At 35.2% G+C, this 26,189-nt stretch overlaps 1 protein-coding gene across 2 annotated transcripts in view; it reads right to left on the bottom strand.

Annotated features, from left to right (window-relative positions):
* EDIL3 (EGF like repeats and discoidin domains 3) overlaps nucleotides 1–26,189 on the bottom strand; it is a 413,532-nt gene that overhangs the window by 270,295 nt on the left and 117,048 nt on the right. For both annotated transcript variants that reach the window (XM_032335811.1, XM_032335809.1), the window contains exon 2: nucleotides 22,682–22,810. In XM_032335811.1, coding sequence (XP_032191702.1) covers nucleotides 22,682–22,810 — 129 coding nt within the window. The remainder of the gene's footprint in view (nucleotides 1–22,681; nucleotides 22,811–26,189) is intronic.

The following is a 26,189-nucleotide window of genomic DNA, read 5'->3' as shown; positions in this document are numbered from 1 at the left end:
ACCCATCAAAATTTGTTGCGTTAGGAAAGAGCCATGGGTGCAGCTGTTGAAGCAGTAAATTAGAGGGCTTATAGGAAACTATTCACAGTGTGTACTGGGGTTACTTCACCAGCTCTTAAAGCTCTCTTGTATCATCTTCAGGTTTATTTGGATATCTACATCAGTACTTTGGGGGAAGATGATTCCTCCTTTGGGTTTAGAGAGGAAGTTTATTTACATCTCAGAAATAAATAAATCTCCTCCGTTTTCCTGCCCACCATTATTTGTCCAGGTAAGCATATGACCCATTTGGGGACATTGATGTGTAAGATCAAGTTTTTGCATGCTTGGGTGAGGTGAGGATCTTGGAAACGAGGCTTCCTAAATCTTCTGAGAAAGTGTCTGGAAAAAACCCTCTTTCTCTTCCTTTTAGACACAGACAGGAAGCTTGTGGTACCAGAAGTAAGCTGGCAGACATTTTGCAGCCATGATGGGAGCCAGCTTTAGAAAGAAGCCAATCCTGCTCCAAGGCAGAATGGAAAAACAGAAAGAAATTAGATTACTGATGATAGAGTTCAACCACACAGTCATCTCCTTACCCAAATCTGGACCTTCACTTCTGAGGAAAAATACTTCCTCTTTATTGTTTATTTCGTTTTAGTTGAGTTCTCTCTAATTTGGAATGACGTGACATTCTGCCACAACTATAACCAGTTTTGTTGTTGCCATTTAAAAGATACTAGAACACATAAGGAGTTAATCATCTCTGAGGCAGGTGAAATGGAAAGTACATATAGTCTTGGGCATTGCATTCAGAGGGCAGCTGGGCTTTTGGCACATAATTTTCCCACAGAGCTCATGACAACGTTTTGGTACAATAAACCTACCCTGATTTTGAAGTTCGTCACTGTTTATTCAGGATGATCTGACAGTGTACATGTTCTTGAACTGGTTTAGTAGGTGACATAAGAAAACAACCTGTGGACCTGCCTTCTTTCCTTTCACCCACCTTCCCTCCCTTTCTTTTCTGTTCCACAGGATCAAGTGTCAAATACAGTAACTACCCAAACCCATGGGCTGTATACTACACTGATACACATATGATATTAAAACACACATACTTCTTCACTGGACAGGCTTTAGTTCTATATGGTACCAATAATTCTTATATCTCCTATCTTTCTTTGTCTTATCCTTGGGTGTTTTAAGTGAACTTTAATAACGTGGAAATTCCATCCATTCAAAAATAATTCTATGCCCACTGTGGCTCACCATCAAATAGGAATAGTTCATTATGAAAGATACAAAATACATTTCTTAGAACATTATAATATATGAACTATTATAATCTATTTTACATATGGATGTTACTCAATTCATTGACTTAAGGATCATTTTGTTTGCTATATTATAAATCTAGTTAATTATGTACCAAATATACTCTGCAAGTTTGAAATTATCTATAATTCATTATTTCCATAAACAAAGAAACAACAAATATATATATATAAAATACATATATATATATATATATATTTTATTAACATATAATGTATTATTAGTCCCAGGGTACAGATCTGTGAATCATCAGACTTACACATTTCACAGCACTCATGATAGCATACACACTCCCAATGTCCATAACCCAACCACCCTCTCCCTACCCTCACACCCCCCAGCAATCTTCAGTTTGTTTTGTGAGATTAGGAGTCTCTTATGGTTTGTCTCCCTCCCGATCCTGTCTTATTTCATTTTTTCCCTTCCCTACCCCCACAACTCCCTGCCCTGCCTCTCAAATTCCATATATCAGAGACATCATATGATAATTGTCTTTCTCTGGTTGACTTATTTCGCTCAGCATAACACCCCTAGTTCCATCCACGTTGTTGCAAATGGCAAGATTTCATTTCTTTTGATGGCTGCATAGTATTCCATTGTGTGTGTGTGTGTGTGTGTGTGTGTGTGTGTGTGTGTATCACATCTTCTTTATCCATTCATCTGTTGATGGACATCTAGGTCCTTTCCATAGTTTGGCTATTGTGGACATTGCTGCTATAAACATTCAGGTTCACATGCCCCTTCAGATCACTACGTTTGTATTTTTAGGGTAAATACCCAATAGTGCAATTGCTGGGTCATAGAGTAGCTCTATTTTCAACTTTTTGAGGAACCTCCATGCTATTTTCCAGAGTGGCTGCACCAGCCTGCATTCTCATCAACAGTGTAGGAGGGTTCCCCTTTCTCCACATCCTCGCCAGCATCTGTCATTTCCTGACTGGTACATTTTAGCCCTTCTGACTGGTGTGAGGTGGTATCTCATTGTGGTTTTGATTTGTATTTCCCTAATGCCAAGTGATGTTGAGCACTTTTTCTTGTGTCTGTTCATCCCTTGGATGTCTTCTTTGCAGAAATGTCTGTTCATGTCTTCTGCCCATTTCTCGATTGGATTATTTGTTCTTTGGGTGTTGAGTTTGCTAAGCTCTTTATAGATTTTGGATACTAGCCTTTTATCTGATATGTCATTTGAAAATACCTTGTCCCTTTCTGTCAGCTGTCTTTTGGTTTTGCTGACTGCTTCCTTTGCTGTGCAAGAGCTTTTGATCTTGATGAAGTCCCAATAGTGCATTTTTGCCCTTGCTTCCCTTGTCTTTGGCGATGCTTCTAGGAAGAAGTTGCTGCGGCCGAGGTCGAAAAGGTTGCTGCCTGTTTCTCCTCAAGGATTTTGATGGATTCCTTTCTTACATTGAGGTCTTTCATCCATTTTGTGTCTATTTTTGTGTGTGATGTAAGGAAATGGTCCAGTTTCATTCTTTTGTATGTGGCTGTCCAATTTTCCCAACACCATTTGTTGAAGAGACTGTCTTTTATCCACTGGACATTCTTTCCTGCTTTGTCGAAGATTGGTTGACCATAGAGCTGAGGGTCTAAAGAAATATATATTCTTAAGCTGACAATATTTCAGAAGCAACTGCAGTGATGAAAAATAACAATGATATTTATGTATGATTATTCATGCTTGCCCAGAAGATAAATGCTATAAATGTGAGTGTGTGTGTATGTGTGTGTGTGCGATTACTAAGATAAAGAAGAGTGAATTATCATTTTAAATTTGAGAACCCAGTCTTTTAAACAGGTTGTCGAGTTGCTTTTGGAGGTATTCAGAGATTTATTTAGAGATAGGTTTTGCTTTATATGATTTTTGTTCTATTATTTGTTTGTTCATTTGTTTGTTGGCCAATGGCCCAAAGAGGACATGCCTCAGGGCTTAAAAGTTGCCATTACCAATTTCTTCCTTATGAAAATACAAAGAGTAATAGTATTCTCTCTTGGCCAATGACTTCAAACAGCAAATGATTTGGTCAGTTATACACTCTCAGAACTGAACAATGTTTGAGACACAATGAGAAACAACAGATAGTATTTACGTCAAAAGTATTCAGAGAATTACAAAGTCTTCTCTATTCTATCAGTATTTCACATGCATTTTGATTCCTCTGCTAAATTTGGAGAACAGTTTCTATTGAGTACAGTTAATAATATGTAATATATGTAATTGTGTACACATGTAGTTAGTATGTAAGTATATATGTGTATGTTTATTAGTCTCCTCCATTAGACTAGGAGTTTCATGAGGTCAGGGCTGTGACTTCTTTGCTCATCATTATAACTGTAGTTTTAGAATAGTCTACCATGTTGTAGGGCTCAGTAAATATTTATCAAGAGAAAGAACACAATATAGATAAATATTTAATACACTCCTGTGTGTTGCTTAATAAAATTCAGCTGTTTCATTAAGCTACATTACTAGACTTATCAAAGAGAAAACCATACATCTTCATCTATGTTTTAGTTACACCTGTATCTGTATCTGTATCTGTATCTGTATCTATATCTATCTATATATCTATGCTGACATATAGCTATATAGTCATAAATCATATTTATGTTCTTGGGACAGGAAAGAAAAGGAATAATGGTTAAAAAGACAATGGTTGCTCTAATGACCATTTGATCATCTCATGAAAAAATAAATCTTATTTTTTTTAGGGACTTTATTCATTTATTTGACAGAGAGAGAGAGAGAGAGCACAAGTAAAGGAAATAGTAGAGGGAGAGGAAGAAACAGACTCCCCACTAAGCAGGAAGCCCAATGTGGGGCTCGATTCCAGGACCCCGAGATCATGACCTGAGCCAAAGGCCGATGCTTAACCATCTGAGCCTCCCAGGGACGCCTGGGATTTTAAACTAACTGAAAAATCATCGAACTAGTGTTTATTAAGTAAATAGATTCATTAAAATAGAACTACAAGGGGTGCCTGGGTGGCTAAGGTCATGATCTCAGGATCCTGGTATAGAGCACCCCCCCTCCAGTCAGGCTCTCTGCTTAGTGGGGAGCCTGCTTCTTCCTCTCTCTGGCTGCCGCTCTGTCTACTTGTGATCTCATTCTCTCTCTCTCTCTCTGTCAAATAAATAAATATAATCTTAAAAAAAATAGACCCACAAAATGCACTTTCTATGTTTAGTAGTGATATAGTTCACATGGGTTTCAAAGTCAGTGATTCAAACAGTGAATCACGTTAATAGCAGTTAGCAGTGCATTTGCGATTTTCTCATTTTAGAAATAGGTACAAATGGGAAAAATAATTTAAAAAATGAATGGAAGCTTTAGTTTCATTGTTTTGCCACTGAGTTAAAAAATACATAATTTATAAAACTAAACCAGAATACTGGGAAGTTGGGAAGTAATATGACTCATCTCCCAGCTAGTATCAAAGAGATGTTGGGGACATAATTAGGATACATTTTCCTGCTTAAAGGAAGCACTAAAGACCTTTAAGCTAGGTGACTTGATATTACACAGGCCTTATATTTTGATATTTCATTTATCTATTTAATTGTCCTCCATCCCTTGTTTATTCCGTGTGCATTCCTTCCCTATCCAAATTCATCCCACCTTTGTAGACCCAATCCAAATTTCACCATCTTCAATACATTAACACTTATTTTAGTCTCCAGATTTGTGTAGTTGTCCACTACTGACTATCCCCATTGACTTTTAAACTATAACCTAAAGCCAGTTTGAAACAAAACAGCAATATTTTCCAGTCTGTTCCCACGCCGGACATTATCTACTATCCTTCATTTAGGGCAACCGTTATGTTTTAATTTTGTATAGTGCACATAATTGGTACTGAGTAAATATTTTTGGAAAGCTGTCCAATTTCAAAGATGAGAAAATGAAATCCACGAAGTAAATTTAATCTGTTTTTACAGTATTGTGAGCCATGTAAAGGAAGCACTGGTAAATTAAACCTAAGGTATCCTAAGAAAATTCATGGACAAATGGAAAGAAGAAACTTGAAAAGGACCAAGCTGATCAATAGCTAATATGTATATGATTGCCCAGACTGCATCCATTTAAAATAAAATTAATTCATAATCTTTTTGAAAATTTAATATGGGAGAGAGGAAAGAGTTCTGCTAAGAGAATGCCGTGTTCTGTGATGAGAGAAGCCACGTGGCTGTGATTACCTGCACCTCATGTGTGATATTCAGATGATCACAGCGCCCATTCTATTTTATTTCACAGCAACTGGCAGAAGGAAACTGATAACATCAGGCTCATGTCCCATGGATTTCTGCTTTATTTATGTGTGGGAAACTGCTCACTTCAACCTCAAGTCATTTCCATAAGTCTGGACAAATGCACTAATCTGAGAAGCAAATCTGTTAAAACCAAAAGAACAAAAAACTAAAGGATAATGGAGAGACCAGCAATATTGACACAAATCTCATTGACAGTATCCACTTAAGGAAACCACAGGATCATTGCACATAAAATGTTAATGTCAGAAGAGATTTTCTCATTAACGGGTTGGCCAAAAAAGAAAAAAATTAAAAAGTCTGTGAAAATGGGTTAAGGTTTGCGTTACAAGTACATGTATTAAATCATCTAAATTACCAAATAAAAACACACTATAAACTGAATTTTGAAGTAACATTCATATACACATGAATGCATATACATATAGTATATAAATAGTAATTAAATATTTATTTATAATATAAAATAAAAGGACTGTAAAAAACATGCTGTTCTATAACTTGCTTTTTTCACTAATATTTGCAGATATTTTTCTATGTCAACATACTCAGGGAATATGGGCAGTATTTAATAATGTTTTGTTTTATTGGCATACCATAATTTACTTAACTCTATTGAAGGATATTTGGATGGAGTCAGGGGTTTCTTTCTTACAAATAATACTGCAATGAATACTCAGACTCCATTTGAATAGTGATAGAAACATGAAACAAAAATAAATGACTAAATTTCACTAAATAAATCAGCTTATAATACTATGCACAATATAAAATATTCACTTTTGTAAATAAGGCTTTTAAATGATCCTCCTTAAAGCCCATCAGCCTACATGCAGCAATATGTTTCTTAACTATATTGGACAATATGGTATTTGTGCCTTCTTCCTGTGAAATGTACTCCTGCAATAGAGTTATCATTAATGATGGCCAAGTAGAACTTTCAGTGAGTCCTGTGTCCAAGCAGTTCAAGACACAGAGACAAAAGAAATAGCTGAGCTCTGTGTTTGGGCAGATGCAGCCTTAGAATTGACAACTGAGTATAATATTCTTATATTAAGTAATATAAAACTTCCATATTTTAAGAAAAATAAATGGTGGCCATTTGAACACAAAGTTGCTTTATTACAAAATCTTAGCATATAATGTTTGTGTATATGCATGTGTGGGTGGGCACAGCAAACATTTAATATATTAAAGTTATTTCAAAGATGATGTTTTACCACTTCTGAAATTTGTGAAGCCTTTTAACAAAATATCATTCCTTTTTCACTGCTTATATTACAAAGAGGGATTCAGAAATTTTATGATGACTTTGAAATGATGAATTCCCAAAATACAGTTCCATGTACTTGGCTTAATTAAAATACCTTTTGAAACCAAAAGATGAAAGGGCAAGAAAAATAGTGGGCAGGTGTAATTTGAAGAGAACTCAGATATCTCTGGTAGATCTGTTTCTCTTGGGTCTCGGGGAATTATTTTTTGCACGTAGCTTGAACTCATCCCAAGGACACTAACTGTAAGAGATAAAGCACAGCTTCTACTTGCCTATATAGAACTGAACTAATCTAATGTGCCACTGACTTATTCAGCAGTCCGTTAATGACTGCTATAGAGGATTGTTTTTTCTCCTGCCTGTTAAAATAGAAGTTAAAATTAAGTGCTTTCTTTTCAGAATCATTAGGACCTTCTTTAAGGGAAAATAGTCAGTGTATCACATTCAGGCGTTAATCAAACGACATTGACAATGAGATTTCTCTATCTGCAAAACTGGTCTCCCTAGGCCAAATTTTTCCTTAATTGAAATGTCTTTAAAGGACTCAACTGATAAAAAAGTAGACGGGTCTAACTTTAAGACAAGGAAATCGAATAAATATATAGGGCTATTCAGGGAGGACCCAAGCCCCATTTTTCTTGTCTTTCTGGATATTTTCAAGTTTTGAATGCATACTATCAACTTTTATGCTTCCAAACTGCCAAAACAAAACAAAATGAAACAAAAACAAAAACAAAGGAATAGTCAAATAGGAAATAGGCCATTCAGAAAACGGGATGCAAGCAACTCCGAGAAACAAAATTCTAAATCTAAACCAGACTTAAAGGTCACTAAGTCCAACCTGCCAACTAAACATTTAAATATTCCTTCAAAACTTCTAGTGGCAGGGAATTTATAATCTCGTAAAGGACATGTCACATTGCTCTGCCAGGGCTAGCTTCTGGAAAACAGTGGAATAATATGGCTCTTTCTTTAAAATAATAGCCTTTCAAATATCTGAAAACAGCTATCATATGCCCCACAATTCTCTTCTTAACGGAGATAAACAGCTCTACTTAATTTCTTATATCATGGTATATAACCTGGTCATCATTTTTTAACCCCTCTTGACAAATTCAAATTTGTCAAGGCTTTTTGAAACAAAGTAACTAGAATTAGATCTCCAGATGAGATCTGACTAGGACAAAATACCATGCCCTTATTACCTGCCTTCTTTAGGCTGCTATATCACAACTAATCCTGAGCAGGAAAAAGCAAGGGAGGGAGGTAGACATAGGACAAAGGAGGTCATGGTTGGGGTGGGGTCAAGGGAGAATATGACTGGCTTACCAGTAATGTTAAAAGTATTTTAGCAGTAGGAAAAAATTACAAAAATTTGAACTAAGCATAGCCTTAAATGTATTCTTCAAATCTTTTGCTTTCTCTCTAGGAAAAAATCTAGTTTGTACGTATTTCATATATAGTACATTAAGTCCACAGACAAGAAAACCAAACAGTTATCTTTACTGAAATAGTTTCCTTAGTGTCCAGGACTAGGAAACCATACAGGTGAATATAAATATTTGATAGCTTCTCGTGGGATTTTCCACAAGTCAACTGACATTTATAGTCACAGAAGAGTATCATAGAAACTGTTGTTGGAACTTTATATTGTTTCTTCCAGCAAATAATTTCTGGTTAGAAATGAGCACTAATTTCAGAAAATAAGCCACATTCAGCCTTTTCCAAAACAACTATGTTTTAGACTAAGTCTTACTGAAAACAATTTCAACAATTAATGAAATGAAAAAAGACCTTGGAGGCAGAATAAAAATGTAATTGGAAAAAATAGTACAATTTAATCCTCAAAAGAAAAGCCTGAGGTAGTACTTAAAAATTACCTCAAATACTGTTCAGCAAAGTGTTTTGTGCTTTTTTTAAAATAGTGTTTGTATGTTCCAATAATGTACTATGAAAAGAGGTCATAGAATCATGATCCTGTGATAATTTTGCTAATAACACTAAAAAATATGTTGTAAGAATAGTCTGAGAAGATGACTGGAGGTCCTATGCAATATATGTCCAAATCACCTTGCTGTCTGACTCCCAATCATCCCTAAAAATGCCAAATAATCTGGGCAACCACTAAGGCTAATTCTTCTGGAAGGTTCCCAACTTTCTCAGCTTTCTGTTTATCATCCTGCATTTTGCTTAAAATGTTTCCCTCTAATAACTTTGCTGGTGAACTATACTTCCATCCCAGCCAGCTGATTTTAAAAGCTATCTTGAGCTGTCAAATCTGATCCCTGGGACTCAAAGTAACCTTTGCTCCTGTTGCTACCTATTGCACTTTGTTCTCTTTCTATGATGATTATTTAGCACATTGTGTAATGGCTACTGCTGTGTGTGTTTTATAATTCTTTCCTAAACAGAAATATCTCAAGGGCAGGCTTTTTATTTTGGGGTCACAGACAAAGGGGAGATTAGCCTCTGGGGGTTAGGAATAGCTTTTAATAGATGCTCAATAATTTTGGTTAAATGGAAGAGCCTAGTAGTCTTTTGTACTCTGTGATTCTATCTTTATGCAAAGCCACAAAGAGCTTATTGTTGATCTATCACATCCAAGAACTGAATATTAATATGGCATCATAAATTTCAACTTGGTATTTATTATACTTTTACAAATTCTCATTTTGTACTCTTATAAAGAAAAAATCAATTCATAAGCTATTTGCTGTAAGCATAAGGAAAGCTATACTCCTAAAAGGCCAATTACTAATTATGCAAGCATTACTCACATTACTCATAATTTTCAAATAATAAAACATAGGGTTCTCTTTTCCCATACCAAGTAAGTGGATTTGTCAAATTATACGTTGAAGGAAAGAAATTTTTGAAAAATTAAAAGCTGACAGCTAAATTGCCCCCAGTTTGCATATTCAAGCACAAGCAAAAAAAATTCTGACATAAAAAAAAAAAGATCAGGATTTATTGGACATCTCAATAATGCTATTAATCACTAAAATGACAGAGGAATATTCAGGAACTTAGAAGTCTGATCTGCATGTAGCTCCTAAATTGTCTATTAGATTTAACTATTTATATTTACTTATTTTATAGCTCTTATGTAGCTCTTATTATAAGCTAAGCACTGTTCTAAGAGCCCTAGATATAGTAACTCATTTAATTTGAATAAAACCCCTTCAAAGTTAGTACTATCATTACCCCGGTTTTATAGCCAAGGAACTAAGGCATGGAGAGGTTAAGCAACTTGCCCAAAGTAACAGAGATAGTAAATAGAAGAGCCAGGATTTAATTCAGTCTGACAGTTCTTAACCACAATACTCAATCCCTTGAAGAATGTGTTCCTAGAGTTCAAAGAAAGCATGCTCAGCATGGGACAAACACTGTAACTTAAAGGTATCATTATAATTACTATTATATCTCCAGGTTCTTTCATTGTTTCAAAGCACCCATCCCCATATGTGTAACAGGCACAGTTTAATTTGAACACAGACACTGGACCATGGAGAATGCATAGGTCAAAACTTCAGGTTTAACACCTGTTCTGCCTGCCTTTGAGCAGAAATCTATGACCTTGGTGTAGTCATTACATTTATCACAGAATCGCTTTCCTATTTAACACTGAGATTGGTATTAGTTCAACTGTTTATTTCAAGGTTATTACAAGAAGAATATGTATATTAGCATTTTAATGAATAGAGTATTCTAAAAAAACAAGACACTATTAAAGGGAAATGGCTGAGGGGGAAAAAAAAATGTCCTTGGCATTATGGTGATTAGTAAACTGCATAAAGACTTTCTGCCCACCCCCTTCAATGTTCATTACATGACGGCCTGATAGCCAGCATGCCTGGTTGTGAGGTGAGCCTTACCACAAAAGCGTGGGGTCAGGAGCATTGTGCAGAATATGGCTGGACCTCCATCCCTGAAAAAGAGAAGTTGACCTTAAAGGTCAGAGCATATTCTAGGATGCACCCTGATTTATATATTGCCTGGGGAAGCCAAAGCCATTGACTGAAAGAGCGCTGAACTGATAGAAACAATATTTGTCTTGCTGAAAACGTTTGGCGGCTACTAAGTCAATGAGTAACCGTACAAGTTCTGTACTCAGTCGCTCTCTATGATCTGCGAGAAGCACTTGGGTTCTGATTTCTCACTTACAATCTTACCAGATGAAGACATTATGGAGATTTAGCAACATGCCATAAAAAAAGGTGCTGGTTCTTATTTAAAATTTGCTATATGTTTCAAGAGTTAGTACTTTAAGAAAACACCCTAAGACTGGCTCCATCTTTTGCTGAGGAACCAAAATTGTATCCTCCCCCTTACTAGTTTTTCCAAGCCTTGATTAAAACAAAATAAAGAGAAGAATAAATATTGACTGCTGTGCATTTTAAATCATAGATTGATGAGTTTTATACTTTCAAAGGGAAAAATTTAATATATTCTGAAGAGGATTCTGCCCAAACTCTCACTCATTATATGACTCATTTAAAAATTATGTGTTGTCCCTGTACTTTAAATAACATGGATTACAGAATCTGTCTCCACATAAATACTCTGATTTAGATAAACTGCCTTAGAGTACAAAGTAATCTTAAGGTGTCACCCAATTTTCCTATGGCTTTAGGCAGTGTGGCCAAATACACCTTCACACAATGACACCCATTTGAAGCTGCTTGAGAAAGGACTTCATGCCTTCTATTTCATTAGTAACCATTATGCTTTACTCTAGGAATCACTCATAAAAAAGAGTGTGATTTTAGCACCTACTAGGTCCCAATAAGATCCGCTGATTAATTAGTTTATCTAACTTATGAAAATGACACACTATAGGATTTCTAATAGTTCTAAGAAGTAAATTTCAACATATCAAGATAGTTCTTTGCAATGAATTCTTAATGCCTCTCTCAGCGCTTCCTCTTCATTCTATCATCAACTAATGATAAGAGGACAGATGAAAGCAAATGCTCTATGATTCAGCCAGTTGGCTTTGAGATTCCATTAGAGTAATAGTAAACATTTTCCCACTTCCTACCTTTATCTAACCTTCATAGGTTTTCCTTATCCAGTTAAGTCAGCCCCATTTTCTACAAGCTCTGGAGACATTATTTATGACTTTTCTGCCTACTCTCTCCTTACAAGTTTGAATTCTAGAGAATAGTCTTTTCCTCATAGCTTTTATCAACCAAACTGGACCTTAAGGTGTGTTATAACTTGTCCTTTTTTTTTTTTTTTAAAGATTTTATTTATTTTGACAGACAGAAATCACAGGGAGGCAGAGAGGCAGAGAGAAAGGAAAGGAAGCAGGTTCCCTGCTGAGCAGAGAGCCCGATGCGGGGCTCGATCCCCAGACCCCGGGATCATGACCTGAGCCAAAGGCAGAGGCTTTAACCCACTGAGCCACCCAGGTGCCGCATAACTTGTCCTTTTTAAACAATCTGTGGCCTTAAATAATGTTTGAGTGGAAAATAAAAGGAAATGTAGTCTTTACATATTATTTTAAAACTAGAGGTGTGCTTGGGTTGCTCAGTCGGTTGAATGTCTGCCTTTGTGTCAGGTCATGATCCCAGGATTTGCCTGTGTAGGGCTCCCTTGCTTCTTCCTCTCCCTCTGCCCCTCCCCCTTGCTCTTCTCTCTCTCTCAAACAAATAAATAAAATCTTAAAAAAAAAAAACCTATATTTGATTAGATAACAATCTCTTTGTTCTCCAAGTATATTTTTCTCTTCTTATATTTTATATATGTAAATATCCTATATCTTCTCCTCTCTTCTTTTCTGCAAATTGAATGACTCCAAATCTACATTACCATAAGCCCATTAAACTTTCTTTTCATTATAAATCCATCATGGTAAACTGTTTAGACTTTTTAAACAATCTTAAAATAAGATTATTTTTATTTACTTATTTCCTCAAATAAGTCTTAACCCAACCATTTAAGAATTTAATCTAAGGAGGGGTGCCTGAGTGGCTCAGTCACTTAAATGTCTGACTCATGATTTCAAATCAGGTCATGATCTCAGGGTCATGAGATCAACCCACATCTCGCTCTGCACTCAGCGGGTAGTCTGCTTGAGATTCTTTCCCTGTGCCCACCCCCCACACCCCGCAGGTGCTCTCTTTCCCTCTCTCTCTCTTAAATAAACAAATAAATCTTTTAAAAATTTTTTAAATGTTATTTTTAATGTTATTTTTAACCATAAATCAATATGTAATTAACTCAAAAAGAAACAAACAATAGGTTTAATTCTTAGACTCAAGAAAGAGATTCATGTTGAAAATTAAGACGGGAAAACCAAATAACTCTATGAAAGGTCTTAAAGATTGTTGGGCATATTTTAACTATTTTGTGTCATATATGAGTCTCTTATAAACCTCTTTTCCATGAAAGTGCTCAACCTGGCAGAGAAAATTTTTCGAGGTTAATACTGAATTTGCCACAGAGCCTATCACTTTAAAATAGCAATTTTCAGTTTCATAGATGCATAGAATTATACATTCTGGCAGCACCACTACAGGCTTCATGCCATTTCATTTGTAATTTGATTAAAAGAACAATTTAATGTCACTTTCCACTTTTCCTTTTCTAATTTTTCAATGTAGTTCCTAAAATGAACAGAAAATAATCAAGTTTTCCCCCTTCTTTTTTAAGAGAGCTTTTACTTTTTCCTCCCTTATTAAGAAAAAGACTACCTTCATAGCTAGTAACATAAAAATAAATATCTACAAACATATCTACATGTTCATTAACTTTTTGCATTACCAGTAAAAACTGTTTTTTTTTAATTTAAAAAAGTAAAAGGAAAGCAACTACCTAATGATCTGTAGTAGACTATAAAACCACCCTCAAATTCTTTCCCCCTCCTGCATCTTCACCTTTTCAATATGAAGGCAGGTCCTCCCACCAAAACTATTGTTAGCTAAAGTGATACAAGCTGAGATTTGAAAAGTGCTTGTAATTTGAGCTTGATCTTTCTTACTGCTCTTGGGCCTTCCCACCACCACAGAAGGAAGCCTGATCTAGCAGAGACAAGCTATTTCAGCTGAGCCACGCTCCACTACCCAGCACTGGTCAATCAGAACACCTATGTTACTCTCAGAATGGAGACATACATGGTTGTTTAAACCCACTGAATTTGTAATGATTTGTTAAGCAGAGAAAGCATAATGATACACATCCACTACCGTTTCATTCACAAAAGTATTTATCCCCAAGCAACAGAAAGGTTATACTCTCAGAAAGAAAAAAGATAATGGTTAAAATGGTATACATCAGTATTTCCTTTGATGTGTTACATTTTCTTTTCTTACAAATAAAATCTTTACCACAAATTGGCTCTCAGAATTTCTGTACTTGTTATTTTCTAAGGTTCTTTGATATTCTGTGTATTTTTTTTTTCTTTTTTTGAGTTAATATACGATTGTTAGGGCTTGGAATTGCAAGGTACTGAATTCTAATCATTATAATTAACAATAAAGTAGAAACACTTTATTTATTTTTTTAAAGATTTATTTATTTATTTTGTGAGAGAGACAGAGAGAGTGTGTTGCGGGGAGAGCCAGAGGGAGAATGAAAGAGAGAGAGAGAGAACCTAAAGCAGACTCTCCACCGAACAGGGAGCCCAATGCAGGGCTCCATCCCACGACCCTGAGATCGTAACCTGAGCCGAAATCAAGAGCTTACCAACTGAACCACCTAGGCTCTTCTAAAGTAGAAACATTTTAAAATTGAGAAGCTAATTGTTTATGAGGTATGTTATAGAAATATTTACATATATAAAACAAAATTAATTTTTTGTAATATATGCAAAATAAACAGCAAAAATATACCTTTGAATCCTTCACTCTGCCATCCTAACTCTATAATTCTATTGGTTTATATGAACATACATTTAATCCTTCTTATTATCAGTAAAGTTAAATAAATATAACTCTGAAAATGAATCTCCTGAGTGTAGTTGACCAGGAAATTTCTTAGCAATCATCCATGGCTAGCAATTTTTGAGAAACTATTTTAGCCTATGCAGAATAGCTCTCATTATAATCATTTCTAGAAATATGGATTCAGTCATGAGGTTTCCTTCCTTAGTCCAAGAAGTAATCTTAAGGGGGGAAAAAACAGATAACTACTTATAATTTTATGTAATACATAAATAATTTAACTGAAAGTTATCAAATCTCTCATTTTTCAACCAAAGTTTAGAAATCTAAAAATAGCCTTGTTCTACCGAAGAGATCTACTTAAATCTTGTTAACATTCTGATAGTTCATAATCAACAAAAAGAAGTCTTTCAGTGTCAGTCTTTATTACACTACTTGATATTCTGACAGTGATCACCTTCTAAAAGGTAAACATGAATGTAGCTATTCATGGGGCAAGATGTACAGTGCAAATTGTTGTTTGTTTTTTTTTAAAGTTATGAGACTTTACATTTTTGGGGTAAATGCAACCAATTTCTTATAATGATATGGAAGCAGGACAGATTAGCAGTGATGAGTGATGAGTAAACAATTTCTTATAATGATATGGAAGCAGGACAGATTAGCAGTGATGAGCTCTGAAGGCTACAAATTTAAAAGAACCTGAATTCATGTTAGAAAAGGAATACCAATTACCAAAGGAAATAAGTTTGGATGGAATATGATAGAAGAGGACAGAAGAAGACAGAACAGGATGAAGCACCTTCATGTTTACTAATTTTTCTAAATGAGAAAACCTGGTCAGGAGCCAATGTCACTACAGAGAAGATAAAGAAGAAGAATTACAAGTGACATAAAACGCTGCCTCTATTACCCTGTACTGAACTACTCTCATCACGTAAGTACCTTGAGTTTTTTTCTAAAAGTGATGATGGATTTTAAATTGCTACCAAACTCCAATGTTTATGTCCTTTGGTTTCAAACTGATGGTTTTAATAGGTTAAATGTATCCTAAGTATTACTGAGTTTTCTGTATGAGTCAGCTAACACAGTTAATTCTTAGTAAAACACAAGCTTGTGTTTATGGCATATTTCTTAACCACAATGATATTAGAATTCAATCTTAAATGAAAAACCTCCCTTGGTCCAAAATCCCCTTTCAATTTACATGCTCTCTCCCCATCCCTATGCAATGAATTTACCCAGTGCCCACTCTGTTCAAATACCTACTTTGCAGTCTTTCTTAATAAACTTTCCTAAAACTGTACCTCCTTTTATTCTCCCTCACAGTTGTCTTTATTTTTCTTTTTGGAACTTACCTTGATAAGTATGATGGTTTATTCTCTAATTCCCCATTTGACCAGAAGATCTATAAAGGCAAAGCCTATTTTTCAGTAGTTATATCCTCAGTGCCAAGAACAGTGTCTAACATATAGCATATACTTAATAAATATTTGATGGATGGATGAATAAACAAATAAATGAATAAATTGATGAATGTTATAGCCATTTTTTAAACTTTAAAAAAAATTTTTTTAAAGATTTTATTTATTTATTTGACGGAGAGAGAGATCACAAGTAGGCATAGAGACAGACAGAGAGGGAGGGGAAAGCAGGCTCCCTGCTGAGAAGAGAGTCTGCTGCTGGGCTTGATCCAAAGACCTTGAGATCATGACCTGTGCCAAAGGCAGAGGCTTAACCCACTGAGCCACCCAAGCACCCTCTAGCCATTTTTAAAAAAATCAATGCTTGATTTTGGGGGGCACTTACAAGTTCACAGCAAAATAGAAAAAGGTACAGTGTTTTCCCATATAGTCCCTCAACCCCACATATGCATAACCTCACCATTATTAACATTCCTCACCAGAGTGATGCTAAAATTTATTACGATGGGTGAACCTACATTTACACATGATAATTACCTAAAGGCCATAGTTTGCAGCAGGGTTCACTCTTGGTATTGTACATTGTACGGATTTGGGCAAATGTATAATGATACGTGTCTGACATTATAATATCATGCAGAGTATTTTCACTGCCCAATATCCTCAGTGCTCTGCCTCTGTGTTTTTCATTTCAAATTTCACTTGTTTATTATTAGTTTATAGAAAAATGATTGACTTTTATATATTAACCTTGCATTCTACAATCTTGCTATAATTATTAGTTCCTGATTTTTTTTTTGGTTGATTTTTTAGGATTTCTTTCTACATAGATGATGATGTTGTCATGAAAGGATGGTTTTATTTGTCCTTCCCAATATGTATACCGTTATTTTCTTTCCTTGTCTTATTGCATTGGCTAGTAATTCCAGTACAATGTTAAAAAGGAATAGTGGGAGGGAGCATCCTTATCTTATTTCTGATCTAAGTGGAAAGGCTTCAAATTTCTTACATTAAATATGATTTTAGCTGTAGGCTTTCTTTTTAAATGTTTTATTTAAATTCAATTTAGTGAATATATACTGTATTATTAGTTTCAGGGGTAGAATTTAGTGCCCATTACTCATTACATCAAGTGCCCTTCTTAATGCCCATCACCCAGTTACCCCATCCCCCAGCCACCGCCCTTCCAGCAACCTTCAGTTTGTTTTCTGTAGTTAAGAGTCTTTAATGGTTTGCACTTTCCTGTTTTTATCTTATTTTATTTTTTCTTCCCTTCCCCTATGTTCATCTGTTTTGTTTCTTAAATTCCACATAGTTGAAATCATATGGTATTTATCTTTCTCTGACTGACTTATTTCGCCTAACATAATACCCTCTAGTTCCACTCACATCATTGCAAATGGCAAGATGTCATTCTTTTTGATGGCTGAGTAATAGTCCTTAGTGTTTGTGTATGTGTGTGTGTGTGTGTGTGTGTGTGTGTGTGTTTACACACCACATCCTCTTTATCCATTCATCTGTTTTTTTTTTTTTTTAAAGATTTTATTTCTTTATTTGACAGACAGAGATCACAAGTAGGCAGAGAGGCAGGCACGGGGGGGAGGGGGCAGCCTCCCCGCTGAGCAGAGGGCTCCAGCCCAGGACCCTGGGATCATGACCTGAGCCGAAGGCAGAGACTTTAACCCACTGAGCCACCCAGGCACCCCCATTCATCTGTTGATAGACATCTGGGTTCTTTCCATAGTTTGGTTGTTGTGAACACTGCTGCTATAAACATTGGAGCTCAAGTGCCCTTTTGAATCACTATGTTTAGCAGATATTTTCTATCATGCTGAGGAAGTTTCCTTGTATTCCTAGCCATTTTTTAAAAATCTTATATCTAATACTTCCATGTGCCACAATCTAGCTTTTTCTCCATGACCCCAGCAAAAATAATGTTTGCAATATTATCCATCTGTCACATGTAATCAATGTAAATGTTTATCTTCATCAACTTCTCCATCATATTTGATACAGCTGATCACACATGCCTTAAAACATGATTTACCCCTAATTTTGGGGGTGCATTGTTTTTCTGGATTCTTTTCTTTCTGACCACTCCTTCTCAGAATTCTTGAAAAATTTAACTTTCTCTACCCATTGTTTCATTACTGATGAACTTCTTACCAGTTCCCATTCCTTGGTCTTCTTTTCAAAATTTCTTTTGCTTATGGGCTGATTTATACACTCCCTAAATTTATACAATTTATACAGTAATTATCTGTGTAATTATAACTTACAATTCTATGCCTGACTTCTTCACTACTATCTAGCAAGTTTCTCTGATTCAATATGTGAAATACTCAACTCATTTTCTGCCTCTCAATACAGGTATCTTCAATTTATACTACTTCAGTAAATGGCATCAAGTTACTTAAAATTATCAAATTACCAAAAATTACAGACATTTCTTCTTTATTCCTTCCATTCTCCACACTCTTTTACTCAATAACCCCATAAGTCACCAACAATTATCTACTGTATCCTTTCAATACTTACTGGCTTTATCTTTTCCATTCCATTTGTTGCCAAAGCCAAACCACCATGTCTGACCTGGTCTCCTGCAGTAGACTTCAAATTGTTCCCCTACCTTACTGTTCTATTTTTTTTTTTATTGTCATATTGTAAAGACAATGATATTCTAAAAGTACAAACCCTTTACATGTCTCTTAGTATAAAGTCCAAATTCCTTAGAACATCATGCAGAGGGGCTCCTGGGTGGCTCAGTGGGTTAAAGCCTCTGCCTTTGGCTCAGATAAGGGATCATGTTCCACATCAGCCTCTCTGCTCAACAAGAAGCCTGCTTCCCCACACCCCTCTGCCTACTTGTGACCTCTGTCAAATAAATTAAAAAAAAAATCTTAAAAAAAAAGAAAACTAAGATTTTTTTAAGTCAATCACTTATTTTGTCTTCTTTGATTGCATTAATATACTATATATTTGAGTTGTAAAGTCACAACTGCTATTACTTTAATGGGTTAATTTGACAGCACACAGAGAAGAATTATGCCATGGAACTTAGATAATTTAATAATTTCTAAACTTTCACATACAAACTCTAAAGTATTCACTGGTAATAGGAAACTCCACACGAAATAAATGGGTCACCATTTGGCTCCAAATTACATAGTGCTATCCAGGAATGTGAGCAGGTAATTGGGAAGAATTTGGGGGCTTGACCACATGGTGGTCTGTCTACAAGGCGCCTGGAGAATAAAGTCAACATCCAGTGCACATCTGTGCAAACATTGGTTAATCTGACTGATGTCTTCAAATATGAGGATGTAAAGTAAGTTCTTTTCCCCTTTCCTTTAATAAGGGAGATGTTTTCCTGTTGCCTTTTGTGGCTATATCAGAAGTGAGTTGTAATAACTCTACGAGGCTGAGAACATTGAAGTGTGGAGGTATGTCTGAATAAGGAGATGTGTGTGGGAGAAACAGATGGAGACAAAGAGAGACAGAGGTAAAAGATGGATATTGGAGTATAAAGACAGATCAAGAATTAGATCTAAGAAAAACAATGTTTGAAGTTCACAAATCTGAGCAAATCAATTTCTCCAACCTTCCACACATAATATAGGAAATGTAGGTGATATGAGGATTGATTGCAAATGCAGGAATGTGTCCAGTGCTTATCTGACGCAAGATGCTTTGGGAGGGAAGAATAAAAGCACAAAATTGGATGAAATTCTTTTGAAATAAGCAGCATCAAGAACTTAAAACAAAGTTACTACAAAGTAATAAGGTTTGAGGTAAAATCAGGAAGTGATTTTTATCTCTAAGAAGAGTGTATATTTGAAATTCTCCTTTCTAGATGTACTACAATGAAGAGTATCTGTTTGATTAGAGAATGAACAGAGTAAAAATAATTTTAAGTATTAGGATCACAACAAAATTTCTTCTAAGCAAATATAGAAAAGATTTTCTTTCCTTTGGAAATTAAGAATAAGAAGATTTAGAATTCATATGATTATAAAATTTATATGGCTTAAAGGTTAGAATAAAGCTTGGCCACATCACCATCTTTGGGGGGATTAATGTGTAAGTAAAAATCCATCAATGGCAACAACTAAAATCTTCTTTTAAGATTACATTAAAATAACTATAGCTTTTTTGAGTGGGGGTTGTATAAAATTCCAGTACACTCTAGTACACTGTTCTCTGCACTGGTCCTACCTCAAGGTATGGAAAGGACAACAGAAATGTGTCATCAAAGTAACAGATTTTTTTCAAACTAAAAATGCAGGATGGTCTTTAATGATCTAATGCTTCATTTATTTTGTTCCAATAAGTAGTTTTAAAAATATGAAAAAAAAAACTCAGATAGGCTAGATATTAAAAACATTGTTACTGAATGTTTTTATTTAACAAATATTCAGTATCGCCTTATTATATGCAAGAAAATATGGAGTTGAGAAAGAAGTAGTAGAAAGGCAAGAAAGGTAATATATGTCTGTCCTAAAGAGGTATCTAACCCAACAATTGTGTTTGAGTTCCTCTTATCTTCTCACCTTTAAAAAAATTATTTTACAATATAGCAAAGTTATTTTTAAGAAGCTATGGACATTTTTAAACTTTTAGGGTACTTGTTTCCTATTATTTTAATGTTATGAAAGCAAGACGTTAAATTAGAATTGGTGTAACTAATATGCTATGCTAAATGACAAAGCAAATATAAAATGAATATATTTCTTATAAGAACTCTTAAATATATGCTAGGGAAGAATGAGGTTGCTTAAAACATATAATAAAAATATAGCTTAAGATAATATACTATAACTACCTTATTTCTGAATATCATAAGTATTTTAGTAATATACAATAATGAATCTGAGGAAAACTTAATTCTATAACCATTTGATTTCCCAGTCTCATTTGAATTATGTGTTTAGTTTTTAAAGTACTGTTGCCCATAGTCTCATTTTTCTGATAAAATGATAAAAATTGAATTAATTTAAAAATATGGACCAAAGAATTCAAGCATTTACTTAAAAAATCTATGAAGATACTGATTTTTAAATTATTTGAAGACATTTGCCTCTTTAATTCCAGATTTGGCTCTTAGAAAATAGCAACAAAAACATTATATAGTACAAATGTAAGGCACCATCAGTTTAGGGTTAGCAGGCTTAAAATATAACACTAAAGTTTTATTCTATTCATCTATTACTGTTAGAAATATTTATGATTATAATTTTCTTTAGAGATAATAGACTTTCCTGAGGATATGGTTCCATATTAAATGCTGAAACTGACCGTACATATTTGGAGAGTGGGTCAAAGTGGTTACAAGTTTTATTTCAATGGCACTGTATCAAACCCCCTACACTAGCAGTGAGTTAATAAAGCCTTAGAAGAGAATTATATTTGAAATGAATTAAATGAACTCAGTACCATTCTGTAATAATATAATTGTTTCAGAAATAATACCTTCTTAATAATGTCATATAAAAATACAAGAAAACACATTTAACAAATAAAGCACAATAAAATCCAATAACTAGTGGTCAAAATGGCAAGTTAATAGTTTTATTTAATTATTCTTTCCTTCATTCAATCAATAGTTATTGGGCTTCCAGTATGCATAAAGGTACTAGGTTAGGTGCATTATACAGTGATGAGTAACAAACTGGTCCCTTAATACAGGCACTATTACTTCTCTTCTTCAAAACTATTTTTCAAAAGCAATCCAAACCTCTGAGTTTTCCAAGGTTTATACTGGTTCACAGAAATTTAACCCAAAACGTGTTTAGTTTTCCTTTATTGAACAGATATAGTCCAGTATAGTCTTGGTACTGATGTGAAAAAAATAAATTTTTTCAAACGTAATCATCGTATTACCTTTAATCAGAGAGAAAAATCTCTATACAAATTTACACAGTGCTAAGTTATTTGAAGTACAGCTCTTTCCTTAATGGGAACACTTTGGAAATTATGGAAGTTACCCTGAATCCATAACTATGCATGCCAATGAAGTACTTCACAGATGAAAAAAAAATTTGAAATGTGATCAATGACTAAATATTTGCAAATCAAAGTTTTTGAGAAGACTCTGAAGAACAATGCAGCTGAAACATCATCTTTCATTTATTTATAGTGTTAGAAAAGTAATGGTTAGAAGAGCTACAAAATACTGATATTATCAATCACTAAAATAAGTTCTATTTTATTTAGAGTGGCTAATTTAAATAGATTGAATTAGGAATTATTTTTCAGTGAGAATGAAATTTTAAATCTCTAATGTCAATGTTAGAGAAATAAAAAAATTTACTATGTTCAAGTAATACTTGTAGTGACTTTGAAGTGTAGTGTCACTCACTAAAACAGTTTAAAATTATTTGAGAATCTCACTAATACAAATATAATTCAATTATAGCAATCTTGTATAGAATACCCATACTGCACCACACCAAATTTGTCAGTCACTCATGCAAACAAAGAGGATAACTACTGAAATGCTTAAATCTTGCACTTACCAACCTCCACAACACTAGAACAGTTGGGATCTGTGAAGCCATCTGGACACTCACAGGAAAAGGAATTGTCAGATAATCCTGACAAACACACACCTCCATTTTCACATGGATTGGGATCACAAATATCACCTGGGAAATAAAGAAACAGATAATGAATTTTCATTTGTCTTAGGCACCAAAATATACAATTTCATATGCCATCTTCCTTTGGTAAAGTCATCATACTTTTTAGATTTACAGAAAAGGTATGCAAGACCCATTTGAATCCATGTGCTTTTAAGAGAGATGGTATTTAACATAAAATTAAATTTTCTAATTCAAACATTGCATACTGAATAGCATACTAAAAGTTAATGAACTCAGTCTGGGGTTCCTTCATTACATGTAAATAAAATATTGTCTGATCTGTTAAAGATTAACAGAAATATCTCTGATAGACTGATTTATTAATTACTCCAATAAAAAAAACAAGTCCACACACTTAACTCTGTAACTCTGCAATTTCTCTCATTAAAGGAGTGAGGGTTATTTCTGGATCGCTAGAATCTGGGCTTGTCCCTGTTACTTGCTTTGGCCAAAGGGACATTAGCGGACTTGAAGACAGCAGAGGTGTGATAAGGAATTTGAATATTTCCTTCTTGGAACCCTGACAAGGCCATGCGAATAAATTCAGGCTAGCTTGCTTAAGAGAGGTGAGAGAAACAAGGAAGAGTAAGAAGGAAACTGCCACAGAGAAATAAGTTGTAAATAAGCCATAACAAAAACCTATAATATGTGGCTTCAGCTTTGGTACTGGGTGGTAGATGGTACTGGTGGACTCTGGAAAGGCACTGAACGAATGACTACAGGAGGCTAGAAAAATGTGAGGCTATCCCATATTATGTAGAGAAAAGCAGCTGAGAAAAGTTTAGTGACAGAAAATACACCTAATGATCTTTTATATATCAGTAATGAAATTTCCAGGCAGAATGTCAAACTGTTGTCTCTTAACAGCTGCATTGATAAGGAACTACAAGAAAGAGATGTCATAAATAAAGAACTGATGAGCTTGAAAGTAAAGGAATACAGAGACCAGGATTTGATATAACCAACCAACCAATAACAACAAAAACTATGTTTCAATCCCAGCCTCTCAAACCAGTGAAAGAGCAAATCCAGAGCTTTGTCAGAAAGACATGGCCTCAACATAAACATCAAATTAAGGATATGCTAGAAGGCCCTTATGAAAATATTTCAAATTGTTCAACTACAGCCTGAAAGTCCCTCTAGGCTAAATAAAAGAGCCTCTGGATTTTTTTTTTAATTTATTTATTTGATAGACAGAGATCACAAGTAGGCAGAGAGGCAGGCAGAGAGAGAGGAAGGGAAGCAGGCTCCCTGCTGAGCAGAGAGATGAATGGGGGTGGGGGTGCTCCATGCAATGACCCTGGCATCATGACCTGAGCCAAAGGCAGAGGCTTAACCCACTGAGGCACCCAGGCACCCTAGAATTCTTAAAGGTATTATCTAAACAGCTTGACACACCCAAAGCAGCACTGATTAAGTTTTGAGTGAAAAGCAGGCTTCAGACAAAGTCATGGGTGTGGTTTTATTGCACGAGGATATAAATCAGATTCAGAAAAGCCCACAGAATTTTTAAGTGAGCTTTACAGGGGAAACAGTGAATATTGATTAAGGGTGCCTGGGTGGCTCAGTGGGTTAAGCTGCTGCATTCGGCTCAGGTCATGACCTCAGGGTCCTGGGATCGAGTCCTGCATTGGGCTCTCTGCTCAGCAGGGAGCCTGCTTCCCTCTCTCTCTCTCTGCCTGCCTCTCTGTCTACTTGTGATCTCTCTCTGTCAAATAAATAAATAAAATCTTTAAAAAAAATAAAATAAAAACAAAACAAAACAAAACAGAAGGAGGTTTTTCACATTTACAAAAGTATCTGTGCCCCAACTTCCTACTATTTTGTATTTCTTAGAAACTTTATTCTGCTGTCCCATGAATTATTTTCTCTTTTCTAGACCAATGACTTTAATACTTTAGAAAAATAAAAATGGAGGTTAGGATTTTTCACATTTTTAAAGCAAGTAGTTAGCTATATTAATAGTATAGGTAAAAATACTACATTAGCAGTGGGATGGCTATTAGAAAAGACAGTCATGAAATAAGTGAATAAATGAAAGAAAGAATGTGTTTTGGGAATATCATAGAATTTAGTAGGGCTAGACCATGGATTATTTCTAATACATTGTACACTTGTGAAAATTTACCTTATATGTTATCCCCTCCCGTTTTTAAGATTTTATTTATTTACTTGACAAACAGAGATCACAAGTAGGCAGAGAGGCAGGCAAAGAGAGAGGGAGGAAGCAGGCTCCCTGCTGAGCAGAGAGCCCGATGTGGGGCTCGATCCCAGGGACTATGACCTGAGCCGAAGGCAGAGGCTTTAACCCACTGAACCACCCAGGTGCCCCTGTTATCCCCCTTTTTGATCCTTACTCAGTCTCTTTTGAAAGGTAAGAAATAGGTAGTAGATTTGACCAAAATATATTAAGTAGAATCAAGATAACACTGTGACCAAACTGATGTGGGGGGTTGAAGGAGAACAAGAAATCTGGGTTGATATCTAGAGCTCCGGCCTGTATGATTGAGTGTCCATTTTTCATAATTTAATGGATTTAATTTTAAAGGAATTACTTTGTCTAAAAAGTCTGTGGGACATCCAAAATGAAAATGTCCCATTAAAGCTACTGAACAGACATATACAGAAATGGAGAGATTTTACTACAACATGGATTGCTACATAGAGATGTGAAAACTATTTCAGTGAGTCTTTAAAAGAAGGGCAGAAGAGGGTACCAGGAAATAGAAAAGAAAAGAAGAGAAGAGAAGAGGTTCTTGGGCAAACCAACAAATAAGTAAGAAAAAAATAAAGAAGAGTCTTTGAAACAGAAGGGGGGAAAAAAAAAAGGAAATTAGTGCTAGGCCCTTTCTACTTCACTTCAGTTCATTTACTCAGTGACTTAGTATGTCAAGGTCTGCCCGGGATTAATAAAGGTCCCCACATGTACCAGTGTTAGATGGACAATGTCAGCAAAAAACAAAATTTTGGCCTTGAATAAAGCAGAGGGTAGACAACAGAAGCCCACCAAACATAATCAGGGTTATTGTAGACCGTGCTTTAAATCTGCTTCCCCACATCTAACTATGAAATGTACCCCGGTGTCAGATGAGTTCTTCATGAAGTAAAGGCTAAGCCAAAGTTAAGAGTGCAACAAATTGATGAAGAACAAATGTCTGTGAAAGATAAACGAGGAGAAAGCAGTAATTGGCAGGAAAAGCCTTCATTCTGGGATGCAGGTCTGACACCTGAGAAAAGAAATGGGGGCAGGTGGTCGTGGGGATGGAGGAGAATGGAGCAAGTGAGCCTCAGTTTGCAATGCAAATTTGACAAAGTCTTAGCCAACCCGGGAGGAATGAAAGATGACTCTTTAGAGGAATCCTCCAAGGGCAGAAATGACCAG

This window comes from Mustela erminea, chromosome 3 (genome assembly GCF_009829155.1).
Source record: "Mustela erminea isolate mMusErm1 chromosome 3, mMusErm1.Pri, whole genome shotgun sequence".
Taxonomy (NCBI): Eukaryota; Metazoa; Chordata; class Mammalia; order Carnivora; family Mustelidae; genus Mustela; species Mustela erminea.
This window is presented reverse-complemented; position numbering and strand designations above follow the sequence as displayed.